At 40.1% G+C, this 13,182-nt stretch overlaps 1 protein-coding gene across 14 annotated transcripts in view; it reads left to right on the top strand.

Annotated features, from left to right (window-relative positions):
- RUNX1T1 (RUNX1 partner transcriptional co-repressor 1) overlaps positions 1 to 13,182 on the top strand; it is a 154,809-nt gene that overhangs the window by 140,596 nt on the left and 1,031 nt on the right. For all 14 annotated transcript variants that reach the window (XM_070075838.2, XM_089335514.1, XM_070075840.2 and 11 more), the window contains one exon: positions 10,241 to 13,182. This exon is cut by the window's right edge and continues 1,031 nt beyond it. In XM_070075838.2, the coding sequence (XP_069931939.1) occupies positions 10,241 to 10,516 (276 nt within the window). In that variant the 3' untranslated portion in view covers positions 10,517 to 13,182. The remainder of the gene's footprint in view (positions 1 to 10,240) is intronic.

Raw genomic sequence — 13,182 nt, 5'->3', positions numbered from 1 at the left:
GTTAAAGGTCGCCTAAACAGTGAGGCTTGCAAGTCACTTCAAGTCTAGGATTGTCTCTGAACCCTTACATGGACCACCCCAAGGCAGTCTTGGCTTCCTTGGGCCAAGATGGAGCTCTCTCATCCAACTCCCACCATAGTTTGTCCCTGGGGTGGTGGCATCTGTTAGGTCAGGATCTTGTGACCCAGCTGATCAATACAGCGGTCAGAATTCTCGCCTGTGTTTTTACATTCAGGAGGTTTTTTGGATATTTACCATTTGACTTCAAGGCCCATGTAGCATTGTGCCTTAGACATTTATGAATTGTTATTTTATTTTCATTTTATTTGAAAGGCAGAGGGAAAGAGATCAATCTCCCATCTGCTGGCTTACTCCCCAAATGCCCACAAGAGCTATGGCTGGGCCAGGTCTCAGCTGGGAGCCAAAAACTCCATCCAAGGCTCCCACATGGCTGGCAGGGACCCAGGTACTTGAGCCACCATGTACTGCCTCCCAGGGTATGTATTAGCATGAAGCTGAATTGGAAGGGGAGGAGACATGACTGGAACAATGCATTCCGATATGGAATGCAGGCATCTCAAGTGGTATCTTAAACACCATACAGACACTTGCCTCATTTTATGAATTATTATTAATCTCAGAAAAAATAAAAGATCTGGCCATCATGGTAATTGGTTGAAAAAATATGCATTCCATTAAATGTAACAGCCATTGATTTTAAAATTGTATTCAGAAATTAGTGGGCATTCTTTAAAAAGATCGTGTTTGTAACAGACCCTGGGAAGTTTGTTACTTAGTAGATAAAGCTCCACAATACTAACATCCATTTATTAATTTATTCTTTCAACAACAAAGCATTGAGCTCCTATTCTGTGTCAGGGACAGTGCTGGCACTGGGGGTTTTGCAATCCCTGCTTCACGTTGCTTGCCATTTACCAAAGGAGTCAGATAACTAAATTACAGGTTGAGCATAGCTAGGCTGAAAATCTAAAACCCAAAATTCTCCAAAAAGCAATTTCCTGAGTGCAGATATAGAGACTACAAGTGGAAAATTCCACACCATGAAATTTGTTTCCTACCCAGTTATTAAAAATTCTGTAAGATTTTCTAAATATGTTTAATGTGTATATGAAACATGAGTTTTGTGTATTGACTTGGGTGCCATCCCCAATTATCTTTTATATATATATAAATATGCAAATATTGCAAAATCAAAATAAAAATCTAAATTGGAAGCATTCTGTTCACAGGCATTTCTGATAAGGGATACTTAACCTGAATAACAATGATAATACAGCTTAGCATGAACTTGTAACTTCTGGTAAAACAGTTTTTTTCCTCTGATATTTAAGAATGGACAGGAAATGGTCAGCAACCTTCCTCCATTCCTCCCTGTTGTCTTATGGCTACTTCCTCAGCCCGTGAGCTGTCAGGGCTGATGCTGTGTGCAGGGAAAAAGAGGAAAGAGGGAAGAGGAGTCTTGCCAGACTGTGGAAGCGGACAGCCCGGAGACAGATGAGTGCTTTGGAAAGATCATGCAGGTGGCAGCGTGCTGCCGTATTAAAGGAACCGCAAAGGGGCTGTCTCTGAGGATCAGGAGAGAGCTAAGGATGAAGCTGATTGCGTGAGCATGGTTGATAGATCATCTTTTGCTGGCATAGTTCACAGCCAGGTATGGCAGAAAGAATCCAAGAAGACGACTCAGAAGACCTGAATTCTGGGCCCTGCTCTGTTACATCACTGGGGTCTTTGGATGATTCATTTTACTGAACAAGTACTCGAACCCCTTCAAGACTCAACTCTCCTTCTTGCAAATGAAGAAAACAACACATGTTACTCTTAAGGGATTAAGAATAGCCTCCATTTCTTCTTAAGGGATATTATTTGATTACCATACAAGGTTATTTAAAGTAACTTTTTCACGTCAGTATTTTAATTTGTAGTGTTCTGGGAGCTATGATGCCATACATTGTTATCTGCTCATAATTCATAATTCATGATGACCACATGCTAACTTTTTTGACTGAATCAACATTTGTTTCCCTCTTTTTCTGTCTTCACTTGAAGCTATCTCCTGTTGTAGACATCTACCCATCTCATACCTAAATCATGTATAATCTATTTAATCCATGTCTAAAAATTATATCCAGATACTATAAATATACAAATTATTATCTGTTTCTCCCCCTTTAGAAGGAACACTCACTTCACAATTAGAAGACCAGAGTTGGGGGCCAGCTCTGTGGCTCAGCAGGTTAAAGCTCCAGCATCCCATGTGAGTGACAGTTCGAGTCCCAGCTGCTGCACTTCCTATCTAACTCCCTGTTGATTGCCTGGGAAAGCAGAGGAGGATGGCCAAGGGCTTGGACCCCTGCACCCCCATGAGAGACCAGGAAGAAGCTCCTGGCTCCAGCCTGGCCCAGCCCTGGCCTTTGAAGCCATCTGGGGAGTAAACCTACCAGATGGAAGATCTCTTTCTGTATTCTGTCCTTCTCTGTGTCTGTAACTATGCCTTTCAAATAAATAAATAAATGTTAAAAAATAAAAAAAGACGAAGAAAAAGAAGGCCAGAGTTCCCAGGCCAGCTTGGATGTCTGTGTTTCTTCTGAGCTATTTGTGTTAAATACCAATATCTTGGAATTCTTTCTGTAGCTTCTGAATTTAACTTTCCTCTTTATTTTATTATTTCTTTTTTTTTTTTTTTTTTTTTTTTTTTTTTTTAAGATTTATTTGAAAGGCAGAGTTACAGAGAGGAGAGAGGGAGAGAGAGAGAGAGAGAGAGATCTTCCACCTGCTGGGTCACTCCCCAGGGTTGTGCCAAGCCCAAACTAGGAGCCCAGAACTTCTTCCAGGCCTCCACGTGGTACAGGGGCCCAAGCACTTGGGACATCTTTCACTGCTTTCCCAGATGCATTAGCAGGAAGGTGGGTTGAAAGTGGAGCAGCTGAGTCTCTAACCAGCACCTACATAGGATGTTGTGTCTCAGGTGGAGGCTTAACCTGCCATGCCACAATGCCAGCCCCAACCTTCCTCCTTCTACCTCAATTTTTCCATGTGTACAGTAAAGCCCATTTGCACCAAATGAAATTACTATTCTGCTTTGAAATACCAGTGTTTCTGTGAAAGGTTGGACAGAAAGAATGCAAAACCTTCAGAAGAAGAGTTGAAAGCACTTGATTGGGCAGGAAGAAGCTTGGAAGCAGGAGTGAATAATGCATGGGTTTTGTTTATAGGGGATCATATTATTTATCATCCAAACTAAGGTACTTTCCCAAGTAAAGGAGGAAGCTCTTGCTGGGATGGTTCAGTCCTGTGTACCAGACCTGTCCCAGGCACTTGGGAACTGTTGCCCAGCAAAGTTTTTGGGTGTTGGCATGGCAGTTATTTTGCCAGAGAACAAATAAGACCTTAAATGAGTAGTTAGCCCTATACCAGAATGGTACAAAGTATTTTCAATAGTTTGGTCCATTTACTTCCCATATCAGCTCTGGCAGAGTAGAAGAGAGTGCTGTTTTCTTAGTTTATAGCAAGGAAGCTAAATCTTGAGGGATTAGGCCACTTACTCAGCGTCTCACAGTAGGTCTGAGCTGATCCTTAGCTCAGGGTACGAGATTCTCAGGCCATCTTTTCAATAGACACAAAGAAGTAGTGGGAATTTTCCTCTCCAGTTGAATACTAGAGTATCCATTTCCTCAATAGGTTTCTTTCAGACTATGTCTACCTAGTTTTCTAACTTTATTAGGGTTTATAGACAATAATTATTCTAACTAAGAGGATGACCGTGGATTTGGTACAGCCATGAAAACAACATATTCCTGTGCTTTCTGGTTACCATACATCCTATAGTTCATGGAGAAAGTAATGGCAGTATAACATAAATTGGAAAAGAAATTCACTGAATCCAGTCATCTTACACCTTTGTGTTTACCATATTCATTTTCATTTTATACCTATGGCCATATATAATTTTATTATGAACATTACCAATGGAGACTATTTTCCAAGAAACTTCTGTGGTTCTTCTTTGAGATCCACAACTTATTCTAGTTTAGGTGATTGAAGCAAGTAATTGGAATTGAGCATGGAAACATAATAATCATCCTATTCCAATAGTTAGTTCCAAGATTAAAGACACCAAAGTGATTTTTCCCCAGATTAAAATTGCCTTATTTATTATTCTTCCATAGGTGCCGAACTGCCTAGTTATATCAAAGTTGGGCAGTTTTGTGGGACTTAAGCAGAAACACTGATCAAATCTTTATACTTTGTATTACCAGAGCCTGCTTAGCCCTGAAAGTGTAAGTCACTCTGAGAGATTCATCTTCACTAAGTTCTTCTAGATTTAGTGCATAGATCCCCACTGGATTCTAGGCAATATGACCCAAAGCATGGAAATGCTATCTGTGTAGACTCAATAGAACATAGTTACTACACAGGCCCACACAGCATGAGTCCTGTGAACAGCCTCACAATCCAGCCAGTTGATTCCCAGAAGAATTTGGAATTCTTGGGACATGAGATACGATGCTCTGTTAAAATAAGACTTTTTCTTTTTTAATCAATTAAAAGGCTACCTTTTCATTTCCGTAGATGTTCAGGATATAGTGGACAGAGCACTGGGCTTAGAATGACCTTGAATTGTGTACCTCTTGGAGCTCTGGTTTTCTGATACACAAACCGGAGTAATGTTTATGTGACCTCATTTGCTAAGTGACTTGAGAGGTGCAGATGAGATGAGCAAAAGTATTTTATAAAAATAAGCCATCTTACAGATGAACAATGTGCCCACATAACGGAGTAAGAGAAAAAGAAGAAAAACCATTTAAGAATTGATTCTAACAAAAAGGGCTATGGGGGACTACAGGAGACTCTAAAGGAAAGAAAAGAGACCATGGAACTTATTGTCTGGGAGGTTTGATGCTAGATGGCTTCAGGGGCAGTAAAATGACAAAGTCTTGGGCCTGAGTGTTAACCGTGACTAAAGGGAGAGGCACCAGGGCTGTGTTTAGGAGATACTGACTTTAAGGAACATCCTACTGGAGCTTCTCACAAACCGGCAGTGGAAAGGAAGAGAGCAGAGCTCAGGAAGGAGGCGGCGTCAGAGGAACAGATTTGAGAGTCATTGTCTTTTAACAGCTGATAGTTGAAACCATGAGATCTGAGAAGGAAAATCTAAGTGTAGGAAGGAAAAAGATTTTTTTTTTAATGCCAGCTTCCCTGTCTCCCTCCCTTGCCAAATATTTAGAGGGGCATGAATAAACAGAAGAGGAAGAGAAGGTCAGTATCTTGGAAACCAAAATTAGAGGGCATTTCAACAAAGAGATTTTAAAAAGAGGAATGGGGAAGTGGCCAGCAGTGGTAAGAATGGAGAATAAGTCTTTAGTCACTAATGAAGCGTAAGGGGAAGTAAGTTAATGTTCTTTCCCTGTAGCTGTCAATGCCTGTGGGTAAAGGACTTAATTTGAACAGAGCCGTGAACTTCCTAATTCTAAAGGTTGTGAGAGGCAGGGTCTGGAGCAAGGATTCTGTCTACTCTCTTTTCCTTCCAGTCAGTGCCACAGCATGGAGATGGCATTAGTTCCTGCTCAGCATCAGCCACTGTACCTAGCACTGACATAATCCTAAAGAATTGTTCAGTTACCATTTCTGCTTTACAAGTATTGTTGCTCTGAGAGGCTAAGTCACTTACCTGTGGTTCCGAAGTCACTAAGTGACATAGTTGGAAACAAAACTCAGATCATCCTGACTCTAAAAGTCTGTTCCATTTCCATCACGCACCATGACACCTAGTCTTTAACGGGTGTCTCCAACTTCCTGGTGCAACCTCTGTCCAGTTTCAGGAGTTAAATATGCTTCTAACCTGTCTTTACCACAACGGAATCTAAGAAAAGGTCTGGTTTGAACAAGTGTAGAATTTTGGGAAGTGTTTGACTTGCAGTCCAGACGCCTGGTTGAATGGAAGTGTATGTCATTTCATATCTTTGTGACTTGGGGCAAATATTTTACCGTGAAAATTATTTAGTTTGGGGATTTCAGACTCCTAAGCTGGAAAGCTTATGTGAAAGTGGCTTTAAACTGTCCAGCTCAATGCAAGTATTAGATGTGTTCTTAGTGTGAATTTAAGTCAGCGTGTTTTTTTTTAATATTTATTTATTTGAAATACAGAGTTACAGAAAGAGATAGAGATAGAGACAGAGTCAGAGATCTTCCATCTGCTGGTTCACTCCCCCAAATGGCCGCAACAGTCGGAGGTGGGCTCATCCGAAGCCAGGAACCAAAAGCTTCTTCCAGGTCTTCCACATGGCTGCAGGGGCCCAAACACCTGGGCCATCTTCTGCTGCTTTTCGCAGGCCATTATTAGGGAGCTGGATTAGAAATAGAGCAGCCGGGACTTAAACGGGTGCCCAAATGGGATGCTGCTTCACAGCGCCAGCCTCATGTGTTGTCTTCGGTAGAGTTCTTTACATTTGGGGAGCTATAATAATAATTATTCTACTTAAATCTATTAAGCATCAATTTTGTGCAAGGATTTCCAGAGAATTCTAAGTGTGTAAGACGTGGAGAAACTTAAAGTAATTCAGAAGAAAATATTTTGTTTCTTGGAAAAAGAATTTTCAACAGTAAGTACCAAAAAAGATTTATTTTGTCAGTAGGATAGGAAGACCATTCTCTGTGTATCTAAAAGAAGAACATAAACAATTTTTAAAAATGGATGTTCTTCCCTGTTAGAGACAGGTAGAATGTCTGATATGAACCAAAGTGTCAAAAATCTTTGATACACAGCTTTGGCACTGAAAAATTCATCTCTTCTTCCTTATATAGCCTTGTGTTTAGTGTAGCTAGCAAAGGGGAGGTTTGTTTTCAGCCTCAGATTCTTCATCTGAGTCACAGCCTAACTTTGGTCAATTGGCTTGTTTTCATTTCTTAGATAGGGAGGAAAATATTTTTATGCTAAAACGGGAATAATGTTTTCACAAATAAGGAAAGGCTATAAAGTGTCATGAATTTTGGCAATGAAATTTACTATGAAAGGGTGTTTGTGCGCCTTCTACACCCTTCTGGTACTTTCAGTCACTAACATCACTCCTGAGAGACCTGAAGAGATGTGCTGCTACTTTAAAAAACAAAAACAAAGTAGCAAGAATCACTAGCCTGAGTATGAAAGTGTAAACTGAAAAATGTTAAATTCGATGAAGCCATTGGGCACTTTTATGCCTGCCCTTATGGTATGCTCCTGGGTGTTGGGAATGGTTTACATTGTCCACCTTGGTGAATGGCAGAAAGCTCAAAATGACCCAGATTAGAGTCTTTGCAAGATCCTGCACCTTCTGCCCATCCTGGAATTGTGGCTGTTCGGGGACTGAGTGCCTCTGGTCAGATATGAGCCTTGCAGATAGGTGTTAGTCAACAGGAAGTTCACTAGAGCCATCCGAGAGGAATAGATTAATAGAAATTGCTTTGGTTGTTTCCTAATGAGATTTTAAAAAGGAATATGCACTTTGGAGTGTTTTGTTGAATATGCCCTAAGTTCCCTACATGTTCATTGCAATACAGTGTCAAGAGCAATAAAAATAAGTAGACTTTTTTCCTACCTGATGATTTAAATTGCTCTATGTTGTACCTTCCTACAGCTGAAGGTTGTTTGTGTCCCAGTGGTGGGTGGTAAATGAACAGGATCGGACAATCTCAGAGTGGAACTGGAGGTAAAACTAGCCAGAGCCCTTAAATCCTGGATCAGAACCAGGCAATGCTAGGCAAGAAGGCTCAATTCCCAGCAGCTTCACGATCCAAAACATCTGTTTCTGCATTTGGCACAATTCCACTTTTTTATTTGTAAAATTGTTCCCATCTTTGAAAACACTTTAAAAAATAAAGAAGTCCCCATTCTGTCTCCTCTTTCCACTCCCCAGCACATGCATTTGTAATTACCTGGTTTAGTCTGTGTGTTTAATCAGTTTAAATTGAGAATGCTGCATACATCTGATTTCAATCTGAAGGAGCCCTTGCGTACTGGGCAGTTACCACCCTCGTGTCTGCCAAAATGCGTCTCTGCCAAAAGCGGATAGGACTCACACTAGGGTATTTCCTAAAGAAGCCACTTGACTCAGATTAGATGTTTAATTTCCTTAAAATATTGTTTTGGATTTGGGTCTCTGTTCTCTAATTGGGATTTTCTGATGTAATTTAGGAATATTGCTTATTTGCTGAGTTTGTTCCAGGACCCAGCTGGCAGTATTCTAAAAGCCTAAACCTCAGGGAAGCAAGCTTCGCTCTGAGTGTCATACCTCACTGCTTTGAAGGGTGCGCCAGCCACACGGTTATTCACGTCTCTGTGAAACAGAGTTACATGCAGTGCAAGTGAATGAATTTTGAGAGAGAAGGGCTTCTCGTTACGGTAACAAAGCCCCTGAGCAAAATAACATCTTTTGAGATATTCTCTTAAGGTAATTGAAGTCGACAAAATTACTTTGCTCTAGGACTGATTACATATTGTAATTTCATTCTTATAATATTGATCTATCATATTTCTGCATTTCCTCAAATTCCCCTAAAACACCTCCCATGGACCATATTTGGAGGTCGTAAGTTGTGTTTTTTTTTCTTGTTGGGCTATAATTTCTGAATGGTAAAGAAATGAGAACATAGAGCTGGGTATATTCAAAGTTTTACACCACAAGTGTACAGACTTCTGGTACTTGAAAGTTCTGTTGAGCCTCTTTGCTTGTGAGCAAACTTTGGATGACTGATAAACATTCCTTTGCAGATTTTACACAATCGTAAGGCTTTATGTATCAGAACAGGAGGCTGACATTCCCATGAGTATTTCCTCAATGGTGAGGCCACTTTGATTTGGATAACCAGCATGCTTGCTGCAAGCAAAGCAAATGTAGAGAATGCAGTGGGGGACTTGCACTATTTATATCAGGCTTTAAATATATATATATATAAATTAAACATATATATTTAATTCTGACATAACCACACACTTACAGCTAGTTGGGATTACCAGATTGTAGTCAAAAGTTTGTTGCACAAGAAAATAGTAAAAAAAAAAAAAAAATGAAGATAAAGAATGCAAAGCTGAATGGCGTGAAGCTAGGGTGACTTGATACAGGATTTCAGATTTCACAGGGATTCCGTCTTTAAGAAACCAGGAACAGCAGAATGTGTAAAGGAGCATTTCGAGGGTCCCTCACAATGTGCCTCCTTCCCTCACGGGGACCAATCCCACAAGCAGCACGCTCTTCTGTCTCTAGGATGTCTGTGCTGGGATTCACGAGATGCTTACCTGGAAGTTTAAATTGCAGAGTCAACCTCAGTTCCACTTTTCTCACATCTTGCAAAACACCATCTGAAACTGGGCTTGCTGGGGTCTGAGTTTTATTCTGCTCACAGATGAGCCCAGTTGCCCCTCTTTGGTGACTTCCCAGAGTTACAGAGGAGTTCCATTGCCGCATCAGCTGGAAGCACTACAGGCACATAGAATTACTCTGAGTTTTAGAGCGTTTCTCATTTTTCAAAGCCAAACCAGGCACAGTCTGATTCATTCACCTTATAAATAATTTCTGAGCACCTACTATGTGTCAGACACTGTTCTGGATTGTACAACTTAATAAACTGTAGATCCTGCTATCCAAGAAGCTAAGAGAGAGCATTGTTCTAGAGACTGTTCTAGCCTTTGATTGTAAGATACATTGAGCAGCTGCAGTGAGAACTAAACGCATGAGAGGTTCGCATGCCTTGCCTCACTGTGGCCTTGGATGGAGCATGGAATAAAATCCTTTATATACTGCATTATATTTCTTCCAAACCAATTAGGGATCTGGTAGTTTTGTTGTGCTGTACTTCTTGAGTCAAATAATTGTGTCTTACCAATATGCTATTGATATTAGAAGGGGAAACATTTGGATATAGCAGTTCTTAATTAGTATGCATTAACAAAGAATTTAGATATGAAGATAATGAAATCTGAAAAATGGCAGATTCTGCAGTAAAAGCTGAGAGTCTTCAACCACTCTCTGAATGCCTCAGTAGTTGTTGGCAAAAATGTTTGGATAATAATTGCACCAAAATTGGAGTGATCTGTATATTGAGTGTAAGAATTCAAACACATACCCCTCGCTTTTTCAGTCAGACTGTAGCATTCTTGAAAATAAAGGTGACTGTGCAGCCTAGCATGTTTATCAGATTTTTGTCTTGGCTGTGTATTAATTTCGACTTTCACTTCTATCTTCTGTAGAGTTGCTGGAATTGTGGCCGTAAAGCAAGTGAAACCTGCAGCGGCTGTAACACAGCCCGATACTGTGGCTCATTTTGCCAGCACAAAGACTGGGAGAAGCACCACCACATCTGTGGACAGACCCTGCAGGCCCAACAGCAGGGAGACACGCCTGCTGTCAGCTCCTCCGTCACGCCCAGCAGCGGGGCCGGGAGCCCGATGGACACACCACCAGCAGCCACCCCGCGGTCAACCACCCCGGGAACCCCTTCCACCATAGAGACAACCCCTCGCTAGATGTGAACTCAGAACTGTCAGAGGAAAAACAACACAACCAACATGAAACCAATTCCTCATCCTCAGATGCTCAAAGTTGTTGTTTTGTTTGTTTGTTTATAGATGAACTATCCTATTTCAGTACTTCAGCAAGAGAGAACCTAACTGTATCTTAAGGTGGTAGGAGAACACAGAGGGCCAGTAACGGGTCGTAATGACTTATTGTGGATAACAAAGATATCTTTTCTTTAGAGAACTGAAAAGAGCAGAGAATATAACACGAAATGCGAGATTTGACCTCCTCCCTGTTATTTTCAAGTAGCTGGGATTTTAAACTAGATGACCTCATTAACCGATGCTTTACCAAACAGCAGACCAAGAGATTGCTAATTGCTGTTGAAAGCAAAAATGCTAATATTAAAAGTCACAATGTTCTTTATATACAATAATGGAAAAAAAAAAAAAAGAGGAAAACCCTCAAGGGCATGAGCATTGGATACAGCAGTAGACATTTTAACAAGAAGATGAATGGCGTCCGTGGGTTGCTAACTGAACTTTGAAGACCCGCTACAAAACGCGCAGATGTGCAGCAGATTGGAAGGAGACACAGATGTTCGTTTTTTTTCCCCCATTTCTGAAAAGAAATAATAATATCCAGGTCAACAGAATGAAAAATGAAAGATGATTTGCAGTGGGATGTATGAATACAGCAGCAAGAAAAAAAATGCCATAATACAAAAGGCTCCTTTTTATACACATCCATACACACACACACACACACACGCACACGCGCACACACACAGAAGTAAGAGACTCAGCCTGCAGTTAATTAGCATTCTGGCAGCTTTGACATCAACCAGCTGCCCTAAATAACCCTTCAACGTTTCTTCACTTTTGCAAGGTTCCACAGAGTAAGACATTGGGTCTATTCCAGCTCATTCATTTTATATTGAAAAATAATTTTTAAAAAATGGTGGCTCCAGCTCCAGCCCCTTTCCAAAATTTTTCAACCCCACCCTGTTTGGATTTTTAATTAAAAAAACTAGTAGTTCTCTTGGTGTTAAAACACTTCTGTCCTGTGAGGTTTCCCAATGGTGTTTTTCTTGTAAATGTGTTGGACAAATGTGAAGATGCATTGTAGTTTAACCATATGCCCACATTTAGTCTCTTTATTCCTAGTTGGTGAGAAACCTGTATCTTTCTATGCTGCTTTTATATCTGTATGTATTAGTGATATTTCTCTAGTAGTTAAAAAAAAAGAAAAAGAAAAAAAAAGACTCTTTTTGGTTGTCCTCAAGAAAAGAAAAGGAAAAAAAAGCTATCTTTCGGAGCTGCTATTTCACTCTCTTATAGGATTTTTTTTTCCTGAAAACCAGCATGCTTCACGGAATGCTAACATATTGGTGTTTTTGTAAGAGGGATGTACATAAATGTATTTTGCACTGTCACAATGACTCCCTAGGCATGCTTTTTTTTTTTTTTTTGAGCAAACTCTTTTTAAATATGCTAGAGCCATTTCACCAATTTTAGCTGTAGCATAGAGTAGTAGTGGATTTTTTCTTTTTTTGGAAAAATCATTATTAGGGACTTTTTTAAAAAAATAAAATAACAAGATATCCTACTTTTTAAAAAAAAGGACAGTGCATGCATATTGCTGTAAGGTCGTTTAAGTATTTCTAATTTTACAAAAAATAAAAAATCATTAGAGCTCCAAATGCTGAGGTGTAGACTGACAGCTTTAACACTGCTGAATGCCAGGTTATACAGTATTCTTACAAAAAGGGAAGTCAGCCAAAGACTGATCTGATGGACCAAAATCGGAATTTTGAAAAGCACCAGTACTACTTTCCAAATGATCAGCAGGTTAAACATGTTCAGCAAGGTATAGTGTGAATCCATTAACCCTTCGTTGTCCAGGGTCCAGACCAGAACTACTTGTTAGTTTTGAAACCAGTAGCCCAGGATGTGGTTGTGTGCTTTAGGAAAGTCAGCAGTGCTGCAGGCTGTGTAGACAACCAAAGTTTATAAGGCTGGGAAGACACTTCTCCACATACATATACACCAGGCATTTCTTTAAAAACCGGAAATGGTCCATTAGCTCGTGGGGGGTGGGGTGGGGGAGGGTGTTAATGTAGCCCTTGGATACAGTTTTAAGTGGCTTTTAAGTACCTGCATAGAGGCAATCCTCAATTGATTTGCTTTCCGTCTCTTAAATCTAAAATGTTTTAAAGCATTTCTCCCCATATTTGCATATACAAGTTGGTTTTAATTTTATTTGGATGGTGTTAATTTTTTAATGGCTTTTTAGTTTAGAAAGTTCTGATGAGCAAATAAATACATCTATCTGCATGTTGGAAGTCCATCTGCCAGCACACCTGCTTAACGTGAAATGAAAGCACATAACCAGGCTCTGAATGGGTTATATTTTATCATGGTGCTCCCAGAATCCTTTGACCTCACTCTGCTTTCTAGTCTGCTTGTGACACTGGACAGTCCTTTCTTACAGAGCTATTATATGTTCTAGGCTACGAAGGGTTAAATAATCCCAAAAATGAGGTATGTCATACCCACACGTCTTTATCTCTAGAAGCTGTGATGTATGTGAAACAGCACTGTTATTCTTAACACTAGTGTGTAAAATAAGGATTAGTACAGTACGTCTCATTACTTTTTAATTCAGGGCACCC

The sequence above is a fragment of the Oryctolagus cuniculus genome, chromosome 6 (assembly GCF_051225735.1).
Source record: "Oryctolagus cuniculus isolate XC-2025 breed Fujian yellow rabbit chromosome 6, ASM5122573v1, whole genome shotgun sequence".
Classification (NCBI taxonomy): Eukaryota; Metazoa; Chordata; class Mammalia; order Lagomorpha; family Leporidae; genus Oryctolagus; species Oryctolagus cuniculus.
Note: the sequence above shows the minus strand (reverse complement) of the source record. Positions and strands in the feature narration are given on the sequence as shown.